The 16202-nt window shown below is 39.3% G+C and overlaps 1 protein-coding gene across 1 annotated transcript in view; it reads left to right on the forward strand.

Annotated features, from left to right (window-relative positions):
• The window catches only part of CATSPER3 (cation channel sperm associated 3), a 46845-nt gene that overhangs the window by 25514 nt on the left and 5129 nt on the right, over positions 1-16202 (forward strand). The window contains exon 5 of the mRNA XM_055554099.1: positions 15450-15689. Within this exon, the coding sequence (XP_055410074.1) occupies positions 15450-15689 (240 nt within the window). The remainder of the gene's footprint in view (positions 1-15449; positions 15690-16202) is intronic.

Below are 16202 nucleotides of genomic sequence, written 5' to 3' on the forward strand. Positions count from 1 at the left end.
ATAAAGAATTGTGTTTGTCTATTTTGGCCTATCAGAGGGCTGTCTCAAGGACTGGTCCTAAGCTATTTTCTTTGTTTTGCTTAACCTGGAATTTTTTTAGGGCAGGAAAGTGGCTATGCATTGGGCATTTCTCAAAACCATTGAAAAGCAAGTGACTGATCCACTGCTCCCTGGAGCAAAAATATAGCGCTTGAAGCAAACAATAGGTATGTTGAAAGCCTGAGAGGAAAATCCAGGGAGAGAGATTCTTTGGAAAAAGAGGACATTGTCTGCCATACATGTCCAGGGCAGGACACATGCTTAGGAAAGACCTGAGAATATACCAGGCTTTCACTGTAACTGAGCTTCAGGCTCAGCACAAGCTCAAAATTAACGCTCAGTTTCAGTTGTAAGTGGCTCAACATGGAAGGAGTTCCTCAACAAAGAGGCCATTTGCAAAGATGAGGAGAGTTTTTCTTCTCCTTCTTTCTCTTACTCCTTTTCTCTTCCTTCTTTCATTCCTTCCTTTCTCTTTCTTTCCTTCTCTCTTTTTTTCTTCTTTCTCCTTCCCTTTTTCCCCTCTTTTTTGCCTGAGTCATTTAAGAAAACCTCCGTTTAAATACTAATTGACCAGAAACTAAAGAAAAAGAGACTTCAGAAGTCATGCATTACAAAGAATATGGTCTTTACAAAAGTTGTTTAGAAAAGTCACTAAACAAACAACTACTATCCATGGAAAACAACAAACCCAACAAAAAGAGAGGAAAGAAATTGATTTCCAGAGTTACCACATTGTAAATTTTTAAACGTCCAGTTTTCAAAAAGATATTCTCTTACACAGGAGAAATAAACAGAAGCTGTCCCTGAGGACACACCGACAAAGATTTTAAGTCAACTTTGTAAAATATGCTCAGAGAGCTAAAGGAATTCATAGGCAAAAAGCTGAATGTAACTAGGAGAACAGTGTTTCAGCAAATAGAATATGTCAATAAAGAGAAATTATAAAAGGGAATGAAACAAATTTTGGAACTGTAAAGTATAATAATTTAAAAATTCATTAGAAAGATCAAGAGCAGATTTGAGCGGCCAAAAGAAATAATCAGTGAACTTGACGTCAAATCAGTTGGACTTAGTCAGCCTAAGGAACAGAAAGAGAAAAGAATGATGAAAAATGAACAGAGTCTTAAGAGACCTGTGGGACACCATAAAGCATATCAACATTCACACAGTAGGAGTTCCAGGAGAGGAGAGAAAGAGGAAGAAGGAATATTTTATGAAATAATGGCCCCAAAGTTTGCAAATTTGATAAAGAATATATCAAGAATCTTAGTGAACTCCGAGGAGAAACAAAGAGGGCCATACTGAGACTCAACTATCAGAAGTCAAAGACAAGGAGAATTCTGAAAGCAGCAAGACAGAAGCACCTTGCTGCATAGAAGGAGTCCTCAATAAGATTAGCAGCTGATTTCTCCTCAGAAGCTGTGAGGAGAGAAGGCAGTGAAATGACATGTTTAAAGCACTGAAAGAAGAATATTGTCAACCAATAATTCTATATCCAGCAAAACTATCCTCCAAAAAAAAAAAAAAAATGAAGAAGAAATTAAGATATTTCCAGGTAAACAAAACCTGAGAGAATTTGCTTCTGGTAGACCTGCTCTACAAGAATTGCGAAAGATAGTCCTTTAGGTGAAAATGAAATTAGACAGTAACTTAACACATTATTGACCAGGGGATTTTTGCAGAAACGAATGCCTACGGTTGTTAATATGTCTCTGGTCAATAATGTATTAAGCCATATGATGAAATAAAGGACACTGATAAATGTAACTACATAGGCAAATATAAAAGCGAGTATTGTATTTTGGGTTTGAAAAAGAACTCCTCTCTTTTTCTATATGGTCCAAAATAATTATAGATAGTCAATGGGCATGAACTGTTTTTAGGTGTATTTTGTGAAAACAGAAACCTGAAGTGGGGGAGGGATGGAATTGTATAGGAACAAAATTGTTAATGTACTATTGAAGCTAAGGTTGTATTAATTAAAGATGGATTGTTGGGACTTCCCTGGTAGTCCAGTGGCTAAGACTCCACGCTCCCAATGCAGAGGACCTGGGTTCTATTCCTGCTTAGAAAACTAGATCCTACATGCTGCAACTAAGAGTTGGCATGCCAAAACTAAAAGATTCTGCATGCTGCAGCAAAGATAGAAGATTAAGACCACCAAAAAACTAACTTTAAAAATGCAGAGAAAGAAGTGAGAAAAGAACCAAAATCATACACTACAAAAAAATCAAACACCAAAGAGAGAAGTAGTGGAGGAATTGAAGAACAAAAAAGATGTGACATATGTAAAACAAATAGCAAAATGGAGAAATATTTTCTTTCTTATCAGTAATTACTTTAAATAAGTGAAGCTCTCCAATTAAGATATAATTGATTCTTTAAAAAAAATCCAAATATATGCTGTCACTTGAGATTCAAAGATACAAATAGATTGAAAATGAAAAATGAAAGAAGTTACTTCATGAAAATAGAAACCAAAGGAGAGTTAGGTTGGATATACTCATATCACACACAAAAAAGACATTAAAGAAAGCTGTTACAAGAGACAAAGGGGGATAGTATATATTGACAATAGAGTCAGTTCATCAAGAAGATATAATAGTTTCCTCAAGTACATATGAAGCATTTACTAGGATAGACCACATATTAGGCAACAAAACAAGTCTCAATAAATTAAAAAATATTGAAATCATACACATTACCTTTCCTGACAGTTATGGAATAAAACTAAAAATCAACAAAAGCAGGAAAAACTGAAAATTTTCCAAATATATGAAAATTAAACCACAAACTATTAAATAATAGGTCAAAGAGGAAATTACAAAGGAGTTTAGAAAATACTTTAAGACAAATGAACATGAAAATACAGCATAATGAAACTTATAGGTTGCAACAGAAGCAGTACTCAGAGCAATATTTATACCTGTAAATATCTGCATTATAACAAAAGAAAGATCTCAAATTAATAACCTAACTTTACACCTTAAGGAACTGGAAAAAGAACAAACTAAACTCAAAGCTAGCTGAAGAAAAGAAGTGAAAAAGATTAGAATGGACTTCCCTGGTGGCTCAGTGGTAAACAATTCACCTGCCAATGCAGGAGACATGGGTTTGATCCCTGATCTGGGAAGATCCCACATGCCACAGGGCAACTAAGCCCACTGAGCCTGTGCTTGGGAGCTGCAGCTACTGAGCCCATGCTCCGCAACTTCTGAAGCCTGCATGCCTTAGAGCCTGTGCTTTGCAACAAGAGAAGCCAAAGCAATGAGCAACCCACACAGTGCAACTAGAGAGTAGCCCCCACAACTGGAGAAAAGCCTGCACAGCAACAAAGATCCAGCATAGCTACACACACACAAAAGAAAAAATTAGCAAGACTCAAGTCCAGGGAGGCTGCATGAATTCTTTAATAATAATAAAAAAGATTAGAGTGTGAAACAAAATAGAGAATAGAGAGATAATAGAGAAAAGTCAATAAAATAAAAGATTAAAGTTCAGTTCTTTGAAGAGATCAGCAAAACTCAAGCTTTTAGCTAGACTGACTAAAAATAAGAAGACTCAAATTAATAATGAGAGAAATGAAAAGCTGGGACATTACTACTGACCTTATAGAAATAAAAAGTTTTATACGAGAATACTGTTAACACTTTGTACACCAATGAATTAGATAATCTAGATGAAATGGACAAAGTCCTAGAAACATACTACCTACCAAACTGATTTAAGAAGAAATAGAAAACAGACATACTGAAACAGACCTATAAATAAAGAGGTTGAATCACTAATCAAAAGCCTCACAACAAAGAAATGCCCAGAACTGGATGGCTTTGCTGGTTAATTTTACCCTGCATTTAAAAAACAATGAGCACCAATCCTCAGACTCTTGCAAAAGTAGGAGAAGAGGGAATATTTCTGAATTCATTCCATGAGGCCAGCATTACCCTGAGACCAAAGCCAAAGACATCACAAGAAATAAAGAGACCAACATCCCTACAAATATAGATGCATTAATCCTCAAGATATATCTGAGCCCAGAAATGTACTTAAAAAGGTTATATACCATGACTAAGTGGAATTTATCACAGGAATGCAAGGGTGGTTCAGCTTAGGAAAAGCAATGAATGTAATACATCAGTAGAATGAAGGAAACAAAATTACCTCAATAGATAACTGGAAAAGCATTTGACGAAATTCAACACCCTTTCATGGTTAAAAAACAAACAAACAAACTAGAAATGGAAAGGAAATTTCTTAATTTGATAATGGGTAATTATGAAGAAATCCCACAGCTAACATAATACTCAATGGTAAAAGACTGAAAATCTTTCCTTTGAGATTAAGAACAAGACAAATGCCTGCTTTCACCATTATTCAACATTGTACTGAAAGTTCTAGCCAGAGCAGTTAGGCAAGAAAAAGAACTGAAAGTTATCCAAATTGGAAAGGAAGAACCAAAATTACCTAAATTTGACTTGATCTTATATATAAAAATTCTAAAGAATACATCCATATACAAACTCAACTATTAGAGCTATTAAATGAATTCAGTAAAGTTGCAGCATACAAGATTAACAACCAAAATTTGTTGTATTTCTGTACACTGATAGGAACATTATGAAAAGGAAATTAAGAAAATTCCATTTACAATAGCATTCAAAATAGTAAAATACCTAGGAATAAATTTAGCCAAGGAGATGAGAGATGTATAAACTGAAAATTATAAAACATTGCTAAAAGAAATTAAAACCTAAATAAAAAATGTAACAGCATCCTATATTCATGGATTAAAAAACTTGTTAAGAGGACTATCCAAAGTGAACTACAAATTCAGTTCAATTCCTATCAAAATTTCAATGGCCTTTTAAAAAAAGAAATTGAAAACCAGATTCTTAAATCCATATGACTGTGAATAGCCTAGAAAACATTGAAAATGAAGAACAGAAGTTGGAGAACTTGCATTTTCTGACTTCAGAAACTTGCTGTGTTGGCTTATTCGCTAAGTTGTGTCTGATTCTTGCAACCCCATGGACTGTAGCCCGCCACGCTTCTATATCCATGGGATTTTCCAAGCAGGAATACTGGAGTAGGTTGCCAGTTCCCTCTCCAGGAGATCTTCTGGACCCAGTAATAGAACTGAGTCTCCTGCATTGCAGGAGGATTCTTTACTGAATGAGCTACGAGGGAAGCCCCCAAAACACTTTCTACAGAGATACAATAATGAAAAGAGTGTGGTACTCACAGGACAGATATAGACCTATAGAATAGAGTTGACATTCTAGAAATAAATCCAAATACCTATGGCCAATTGACTCTTGACAAGGGTGCCACAACCTTTCAGGGGGGAGAAAAATAAACTCTTCATCAAATGATGGAGGGACAGCTTGCTATCTACCTGCAAAAGCTGTGAGCTATCATTCACGGTGCTGGTCGTCGGGTTGGGAAGAAGCATCACAATGATGTAGGTTATGTAACTGTCTCCAGACTGCTCTGGGCATCATTTGCCAGATGAAGAATCCTTCTGAATACATTTTCTGGAAAGATAAGCTGCTGGTTCTATTGCTGAAACAGAAATGCCATTCCCATATTTTCTGTCATGTTGAAAGCAATGAAACATTTTTATCACAATTAGCATCAAATTTATGAAATAAAATGATATGGAAATAGAAAGCATCTATTTAAGACGAAGCTATGAGCCATGCAGTGTAGGGCCACCCAAGACAGATAGGTCATGGTAGACAGTTTTGACAAGGTCCGCTGGAGAAGGGAATGGCAAACTACTTCAGTATTCTTGCCTTGAGAACCCCAAACAGTATGGAAAGGCAAAAAGATAGGACACTGAAAGATGAACTCCCCAGGTCGGTAGGTGCCCAGTATGCTACTGGAGAAGAGTGGAGAGATAACACCAGAAAGAATGAAGAGACGGAGCCAAAGTGAAAACAACGCCCAGTTATGGATGTGACTGGTGATGGAAGTAAAGTCCGATGCTATAAAGAACAATATTGCATAGGAACCTGGAATGTTAGGTCCATGAATCATGGTAAGTTGGAGATGGTGAAACAGGAGGTGGCAAGAGTGAACATCGACATTTTAGGAATCAGCAAACTAAAATGGACTGGAATGGGAGAATTTAATTCAGATGACCATTATATCTACTACTGTGGGCAAGAATCCCTTAGAAGAAATGGAGTCACCATCATAGTCAACAAGAGAGTCCAAAATGCACTACGTGGGTGCAATCTCAAAAATGACAGAATGATCTCTGTTCATTTCTAAGGAAAACCATTCAATATCATGGTAATCCAAGTCTATGCCCAAACTGGTAATGCTGAAGAAGCTGAACTTGAATGGTTCTGTGAAGACCTATAAGACCCTCTAGAACTAACACCCCCAAAAAGATGTCCTTTTCATTATGGGGGACTGGAATGCAAAAGTAGGAAGTCAAGAGAGACCTGGAGTAACAGGCAAATTTGGCCTTGAAGTACGAAATGAAGCACGGCAAAGGCTAACAGAATTTTGCCAAGAATACCAAAATCAGATTGATTATATCCTTTGCAGCCAAAGATGGAGAAGCTCTATACAGTCAGCAAAAACAAGACTGGGAGCTGACTGTAGCTCAGATCATGAACTTCTTGTTGCCAAATTCAGACTTAAATTGAAGAAAGAAGGGAAAACCATTAGACCATTCAGGTATGACCTAAATCAAATCCCTTATGACTATACAGTGGAAGTGACAAATAGATTCAAGGGATTAGATCTGATAGACAGTGCCTGAAGGACTATGGATGGAGGTTTGTGACATTGTACAGGAGGCAGTGATCAAGACCATCCCCAAGAAAAAGAATGCAAAAAGGCAAAATGGTTGTCTGAGGAGACCTTACAAACATGTGAGAAAAGAAGAGAAGCTTAAGGGAAAGGAGAAAAGGAAAGATACTCATCTAAATGCAACTGTACAGGCCATGGGGTCACAAAGAGTCAGATACAACTGAGCAAACTTCACTTCAAAGAATAGCAAGGAGACATAGGAAAGTCTTCCTCAGTGATCAATGCAAAGAAATACAGGAAAACAATAGAATGGGGAAGATTAGAGATCTCTTCAAGAAAATTAGTGATACCAAGGGACCATTTCATGCAAAGATGAGCACAAAAAAAGGACAGAAATGGTATGGACCTAACAGAAGCAGAAGACATTAAGAAGAAGTGGCAAGAATACACAGAAGAATTATATGAAAAAATTTTAATGATCCAGATAACCACGATGATGTGATCACTCATCTAGAGCCAGACACCCTGGAATGTGAAGTCAAGTGGGCCTTAGGAAGCATCACTACGAACAAAGCTAGTGGAGGTGATAGAATTACAGTTGAGCTATTTCAAATCCTAAAAGATGATGCTGTTAAAGTGCTTCACTCAATATGAAAGCAAATTTGCAAAACTCAGCCGTGGCCACAGGACTGGAAAAGATCAGTTTTCATCCCAGTCCCAAAGAAAAGCAATGCCAAAGAATGTTCAAACTGCCGCACAATTGTACTCCTCTTCAGTTCAGTTCAGTTCAGTTCATTTCAGTCACTCAGTTGTGTCCGACTCTTTGCGACCCCATGAATCACAGCACGCCAGGCCTCCCTGTCCATCACCATCTCCCGGAGTCTACCCAAACTCATGTCCATTGAGTTGGTGATGCCATCCAGCCATCTCATCCTCTGTCGTCCCCTTCTCCTCCTGCCCCCAATCCCTCCCAGCATCAGGGTCTTTTCCAATGAGTCAACTCTTCACATGAGGTGGCCAAAGTACTGGAGTTTCAGCTTTAGCATCATTCCTTCCAAAGAAATCCCAGGGCTGATCTCCAACCAGAATGGACTGGTTGGATCTCCTTGCAGTCCAAGGGACTCTCAAGAGTTCTCCAACATCACAGTTCAAAAGCATCAATTCTTTGGCACTCAGCCTTCTTCACAGTCTAACTCTCACATCCATACATGACCACTGGAAAAACCATAGCCTTGACTAGACGGACCTTTGTTGGCAAAGTAATGTCTGTGCTTTTGAATATGCTATCTAGGTTGGACATAACTTACCTCCCAAGGAGTAAGCATCTTTTAATTTCATGGCTGCAGTCACCATCTGCAGTGATTTTGGAGTCCCAAAAAATAAAGTCCGACACTGTTTCCCCATCTATTTCCCATGAAGTCATGGAACCGGATGCCATGATCTTCATTTTCTGAATGTTGAGCTTTAAGCCAACTTTTTCACTCTCCACTTTCACTTTCATCAAGAGGCTTTTGAGTTCCTCTTCACTTTCTGCCATAAGGGTGGTGTCATCTGCATATCTGAGGTTACTGATATTTCTCCCGGAAATCTTGATTCCAGCTTGTTTCTTCCAGTCCAGCGTTTCTCATGATGTACTCTGCATGTAAGTTAAATAAGCAGGGTGACAATATACAGCCTTGACGTACTCCTTTTCCTATTTGGAACCAGTCTGTTGTTCCATGTCCACTTCTAACTGTTGCTTCCTGACCTGCATACAGATTTCTCAGGAGGCAGGTCAGGTGGTCTGGTATTCCCATCTCTTTCAGAATTTCCCACAGTTTGTTATGATCCACACAGTCAAAGGCTTTGGTATAGTCAATAAAGCAGAAATAGATGTTTTTCTGGAACTCTCTTGCTTTTTCCATGATCCAGCGGATGTTGGCAATTTGATCTGTGATTCCTCTGCCTTTTCTAAAACCAGCTTGAACATCAGGAAGTTCACGGTTCACATATTGCTGAAGCCTGGCTTGGAGAATTTTGAGCATTACTTTACTAGCATGTGAGATGAGTGCAATTGTGTGGGAGTTTGAGCATTCTTTGGCATTGCCTTTCTTTGGGATTGGAATGAAAACTGACCTTTTCCAGTACTCCTCTTACATGCTAGAAAAGTAATGCTCAAAATTCTCTAAGCCAGACTTCAGCAGTATATGAGCCGTGAACTTCCAGATGTTCAAGCTGGATTTAGAAAAGGCAGATTGCCAACATCCACTGGATCATCAAAAAAGCAAGAGAGTTCCAGAAAAACATCTATTTCTGCTTTATTGACTATACCAAAGCCTTTGACTGTGTGGATCACAACAAACTGTGGGAAATTCTTCAAGAAAAGGAAATACCAGACCACCTGACCTGCCTCCTGAGAAATCTGTATGCAGGTCAAGAAGCAACAGTTAGAACTGGACATGGAACAACAGACTGGTTCCAAATTGGGAAAGGAGTACATCAAAGCTGTATATTGTCACCCTGCTTATTTAACTTATATGCAGAATATATCATGCCAAATGCCAGGCTGGATGAAGCACAAACTGGAATCAAGATTGCCTGAAAAAATATCAATAACCTCAGATACACAGATGACACCACCCTTATGAAAGAAAGCGAAGAAGAACTAAAGAGCCTCTTGATGAAAGTGAAAAAGGAGAGTGAACAAGTTGGCTTAAAACTCAACATTCAAAACTAAAATCATGACATCTGGTCGTATCACTTCATGGCAAATAGATGGGGAGACAATGGAAGCAGTGAGAGACTTTATTTTGGGGGGCTCCAAAATCACTGCAGATGGTGGCCACAGCCATGAAATTAAAAGACACTTGTTCCTTGGAAGAAAAGCTATGACAAACCTAGACAACATATTAAAAAGCAGAGACATTACTTTGCCAACAAAGGTCCATCTTGTCAAAGTTATGGTTTTTCCAGTGGTCTTGTATGGATGTGAGAGTTGGACTATAAAGAAAGGTGAGTGCCAAAAAATTGATGCTTTTGAACTGTGGTGTTGGAGAAGACTCTTGAGACTCCCTTGGACTGCAAGGAGATCTAACCAGTCTATCCTAAAGAAAATCAGTCCTGAATATTCATTGGAAGGACTGAAGCTGAAGCTCCAATATTTTGGCTACTTGGTACGAAGAACTGACTCATTGGAAAAGACCCTGATGCTGGGAAAGATTGAAGGCAAGAGGAGAAGGGGATGACAGAGGATGAGATGGTTGGATGGCATGATCGACTCAATGGACATGTGTTTGAGCAAGCTCCGGGAGTTGGTGATGGACAGGGAAGCTTGGTGTGCCGCAGTCCATGGCATTGTAGAGAGTCAGACACGACTGAGTGACTCAACTGTACTGCTTCTTGGAAGGAAAACTATGACAAACCTAAACGGTGTATTCAAAAGCAGAGATATCATTTTGCTGACAAAGTTCCAGGTATGGTTTTTCCAGTAGTCATGCACAGATGTGAGAGTTGGAACATAATGAAGGCTGAGTGCCGAAGAATTGATGCTTTTGAACTGTGGTGCTGGAGAAGACTCTTGAGAGACCCTTGGACTGCAGGAAGATCAAACCATTTAATCCTAGTCAACCCTGAATATTCAGTGGAAGGACTGATGCTGAAGCTGAAGCTCTAATACTTTTGCCACCTGCTGGGAAGAGCCGACTCACTTGAAAAGACTCTGATGCTGGGAAAGATTGCAGGCAAAAGGAGAAGGGTGAGACAGTTGGATAGGATCACTGACTCAATGGACATGAGTTTGAGCAAACTCCGAAAAGTGAAGGACAGGGAAGCCTGAAGTGCTGCAGTCCATAGGGTAGCAGAGTCAGACACAACTTAGCGAATGAACAACAACAATGTAAGTAGTCTAAAAATGTTTTAAAGTATGTGGGGAGAATATGTGTAGCTTATATGCAAATACCATGCCATATTTTATAAGGGACTTGAGCATCCTTGGATTTTGGCATCTGTGGGATAGTCCTGGAACCAATCCCCTGGGAATACTAGGGGACGACTTAGTATAACCTTCATGCCAAAACTACACAATGACAAAATGAAAAAGGAAAATTATGCCCAATATCATGAACTTGGACATTATAATCCCAAACAGAATATTAGGAAACTGAAGTTTTAAAAATATATGAAGAAGGTAATATATAACATTGCCAAGTTGGGCTTTTCCAGGAATGCAAGTATTATAAAAATCTAGGTATTTTATTAACTAGCTTAAAATACTAAAGGAGAAAAAAAGTCCCAATAAAATCACTTTAAGAGATGCATAAAACAGTTTATCTTGAGTATCTTTCATGATAAAAATTTATCAAACTAGGGATAGAAAGGATTTGTTTTAAAGTAATTAGGAGTACCTATGAAAAATCTATATCAAAGTTCACACTCAATGGTGAAATTGTAACAGTATTTTTTTAAAGCTGTAGTCCAGTTATTCTTGACAAGATTTGTATCAGTGTCTTAGCCAATGTATAATACAAGGAAAAGGAATAAAAAAAATTAAGAATTAGAAAGTTTTAAAAGACTGTAATTATTCACAGGTGTTATGATTTCTGCATAGAAATCCCCAAAGAATCTGGAATAAATATAAAGTTAATAAAATTAATAAGTTAATAAAGTCCAGAAAATTTGGTAGATATATGATTAAGAAATAAAATATATTTAATATATCAGCAACAAAAGACACAGCACTTATAAGATACAGAAAGTGTTAGAGGCAAATCTAATAAAAGTATTGTGAGATTTTTAAAGAGAAAGAAATATATAAAGGTTATTAAAGAAGATATAGAGAAATGGAAGGATATATTAGATCATGCATAGAAAGACCCAGTTTCTTCAAGATGCAGTCTCCCCTGGTTAAACTATTTAATATCAGTGCAATTCCAATAAGAAATCTGGCAGGATTTTTTATGGGTTGCCAAAAGCCAATGCTAAAATTTAGATGAAAGAATGAAAGAAAGGAAAACCAAGATGGTTTTTAAAGTGAAAAGGGGAGAAGTCTTTCTATAAGGCTTTCTATGAGTCTTTCTGTAAGGCCTGTTAGTAAGTAAGCAGGATGACAATGCATGAATAGACAACACAGATAGACAAATAGACCAGGGGAACAGGACAGAGTACTCAGAATCAGACCTGGCTTGGGTGAAAACCTGGCCCCTGACAGATGGCCCTGCAAATGAGTGGTGGAAGAGTTTCTTCATTAAACAGTACCTATGGAGGAAAACACTCCAGTTGGATCTCTACCTTCCAGCATACACAGCTAAAGACCTAACTTGAAAAGTGAAACTTCAGAATGTTTGGAAGAAAATATAGAAGATTTATATGATCTCAGGAGGGAAAGGAATTTTAAGGTATGAAATATATAAGCAATGAAGAAAAAGTTTGGTTAATTTGATTCCATTAAAACTTTAAACTTGTGTTCATCAGAAGATCATTAAAGAGGTGAAAAGATAAGTCAGTGTAGGAGAAGCTATTTGAAACGCATGTAGCCCGTAAAGGATTAGGATTAAAAGTATGTGGATATATTTTCTTTCAAATCAAGAAGCAAAAGACAATCCAGCAAAAAATCTGGGGACAAATTAGGAATAGGCAGTTCAATAAACACATAAAAAGATGCCCAATTTTATGAATAATTAGAGGAATGACAAAATGAAAAATAAGATATCACTTCATCAGATTAACAAAAATTAAGAAGTCTAACAGTAGGAAGTGTTGGTGAGGATGTAAAAAAAGAACCATTGTTGCTATTAAAGTAAGTTGGTACAACTGCTTCAGAATACAATTTGGCAATATTCAGTGAAGCTGAAGATGCTCATATTTTACAATCAGGTAATTCTACTCCTAGGTTGTAACAGAGGACAATGTGTGTACAATAAAGCATGGGGCTGGAGTTGGCTGGGGCTGTCGTAGGGGCAGGCAGTTATTTCGGTGGAGGTGTTATTTGCAGGTTTCAGAGATAAATGAAAGAAATTCACCTACACCCTGCATTCTACAGGGTTAGTGGGGCTGCTGTGTCTTTGCTGTCACAAGGGGAAGGTCACATGGGTATTATAGCCACATAGTCACCCATGATTAGACCCAGTTACCCCGTGATGATTTTGGAGTGATTTCCTCTCTCAACAAGGACAACAAGATGGGTGATCAGGTAGAGAGTGACTACTATGAGGGTCTGGAAGAAATCACTCCAAGGCCAGTTGATAATCTCTATCTTGATGTACAGGTAATACACATAGATGATAAATAAGATACTAGTAAATATCATTTGATCACCGATTGAGGCAGATCAGAATCACCAGGCACAGTAGAATCTTAGCAAACAGGAGAATTCCCTTTTGGGTGCTCCAGCAGCTGGGAGCCCGAGGGGTGCTCAGAACTGGCTGTGGTGTGGGCAGGAGTCCCTGGGGGCACGGAGGATCTATTCATAGGTTCAAGGACACTGTACTCCCAGGCATCTTACCTATGCTCTGGCTGAGAGGAGGGCCCAGGGGCATAGGACCTCAAGTCTGCTTTTTAAATGGCCCTGTATTTTTGCTCAAACTTTTTGTGCTTTTATAGGTAAAAAATTACAAAGAAGCTGAATATCACCCAATGGGTATCTAGATTTAAAAAATTATAATATTTTCATAAGTGGAATTGCTAAATAGTGAGGAAACTCTAAACTAGGTTTACATAGATCAACATGGATGAATCTTATAATTTTAAATAAAAAAACTTCCCAAAGGATGCTTTAGTGTATATGCAATTTATGTAGTATATGAAAGATGCAGAACCATACCATGCACTTTTGGGGGTACATATGTGGTAAAAGTATAAAATATAAGAGCAAGGCATACTCCAGATTTGAAATTGGCTTGCTTTTGTGGGAAGGGAACGGGATTTGATCAATGTGAGGTTCTGTCTGTAATGGTAATATTTTATTTCTTAAGCTAAATGGTATAATAGTATATGGTTGTTCATGATATTCTTTTGTGTCTTTTTGTGTATCTAAATGTTTCGTTGTAGTTAACAAACATAAAAGTGTATATAAATGGTTGCCATGTGGAGACCACAAATATAAGTGTACAGGACAAATACCACCAGAGGCCCTAATATAATCCAAATGGATAGTTGTGGCTTGAGCTATAATTTCCAGTGATAGCATCTGACATATTTAAAAGGTGGTGTATCTCAAAACCTTTTCTATTTCCCTCTAGAAACTCTTTCTAGCTCCCCCCTTCAACCCACCCCAAACTCATCTCAGTTAAAGGCATCAGCATTTACCCGGTTGCTCTGTGTGAGGAATCTTCCTTGCCTTCTGTACATCCCTGTACATCCCTGAATCCCTCAGAAAGTCCTGTCATCGCTGCTAACAGAATACATCTGGAATCTGTCCTCTTCAGCCCCACACTGTTCCCCAGTCCAGTGCAATCTAACCCAGTCTCTTGCCTGAGTGATGCTAGAATTCTTCTACTGTCTATCACCTCCTTCCTAACTTGCCTCCTAGTCGCTATTCCCGCCAGTTTCCCCACTCTGTCATTTCCATGGAGATCTCTTAAAAATGTAAATCAGTTCACATCACTTCCTTGCTCCAGCTCCAAGGCTGAGGTTAAAGTTCACAGCCTTCCCCAGGCCTGCCAGGCCCTCCCTACACAGCTGGCCTCTCCACCTTCATCTCCTGCTCTGCTCGCCCCTTTCTGTTCTAGCCACCCTGACTCTGCTGTTCCTTTCTCACTTTAGGATGCTTGTGCACACCCCTGGGAAGTACTCTCCTAGATTTTGTTATGGCTGCATTCCTGGCTTTAGCAAGGCCTCCGCTCTGCACCTTTTCTAAGTAGCTGTCATGACTGCCCCTCCCCACCTGACCAGTCCCTTTCTCCCTTGTGGCCATTCCACTTTCCTTCCTGTGTGATGGTATATATGTATTTGTCTAAACCTTTGTTTCTGTCTCTCCAACTGGACTGTCAGTTTCATGGGGGCTGGACATTCTCTGTCTCATTCATTGTTGTGTTTCTTTATACCTGAAACAGCGCTTGGCATGTGGTAGATGCTTAATCAACACTTCCTCAATGAATGAATGCATTGATGATAAGCGAAAACTTAGATGCCTCAATAAGTGCGTTTTGGTAAAATAAAATCCCCTGGAATTGTTCATACATAAGAAGAATTTGAATAAGGTTGTTTCATAAGGTGTAACAGTTGAAAATAAGCAGAACATTCTTCAGAAGCAGATTAGTTAACTGATTTTAAGTGGGTGTGATAATAGAAAATATAAGTAGATGTGTAAATAGTTCATCTCTGTTCATCTGGGTATTAAAGTTGGCCAGAAGGCTCTTGGAATCTTCTCTTTGGGAACCTTCCTTCTGTGTTGCCTGATGTATACTTCCCACTGGGCCTTGATAGTCATTCTGACGGTCAATCATTCCCAAGCTCTCTGGGTCGGGGCCACAGGGTAGGGAAGACTCAGAAGGAGAAGGGAATCAGGCACGCTGTGTCCACTGTGTGCCCGGGACTCTGCCTGGGTTTCTCTGTCCTGTGGCTGACTTAGGAGCATCCTCCCCTTGCCAACACACACCCCTCATCGGGTGGCCCAGGCGGGGGAAGGTGTGCAGCTTGGTCTGACCCTACCACCTTTGCCACCCCTGCAGGTCTCAGAGCTCATCTTTGTGTCCATCTATAGCTCTGAGTTCTGCATGAAACTCTATGTGGACCCCATCAACTACTGGAAGGATGGCTACAACCTGCTCGATGTGGTCATTATCATCATCATCTTCATTCCCTACAGTCTCCGCAAGATCAAGGGCAAGCACTACCCCTACCTCAACATTGCCGACGGTGTGCAGTCCCTGCGCATCCTCAAGCTTATCACCTACAGCCGCGGCATCCGGGTGAGTGGCCTGGAGTGCTGTGGCTCTGCATGTGCGGGCGATAGGGCCCCCGGTGAAATGGTACTTCTGTTTCTCTCCTACGGTGATTGAGTCCTCTTGTGCGGGAGGTTGATCTTTACCTGTTTTATCTCATTTCACCCTTAAACGATTCTAGGAAAGGTGTTAGCTCCGTTTTACAGATGAAGAAACTGAGACCCACAGTCACTCAGCAGTTAGATACTGGAGCTGAGCTTTGAAAGTTGTTCTGACTCGAGTCCATCTCATCTTTCCCTCTCTCCCGTGCTGCAGAGTGACTGATTTTCTTATGGTCCAGACCCTTTGGAGTATGTGCCCAGGAGCCTCCAGCTCTTTGATGGCTCTGGCCACTCATGTCTTCCCCCAGAAAACTAAAAGTCCACAGCTTCTCTTGAGGGGAGGGTCTCATGACTTGTTCAGGAAGCTCTGGAAGTCCTGCTCCTGCTGGGGGACACATGGTGGCCAGTCTTTACTTGGCTCAGTGGTGTCAGAGCACAC

This window comes from Bubalus kerabau, chromosome 1, assembly GCF_029407905.1.
Source record: "Bubalus kerabau isolate K-KA32 ecotype Philippines breed swamp buffalo chromosome 1, PCC_UOA_SB_1v2, whole genome shotgun sequence".
Lineage (NCBI taxonomy): Eukaryota > Metazoa > Chordata > Mammalia > Artiodactyla > Bovidae > Bubalus > Bubalus kerabau.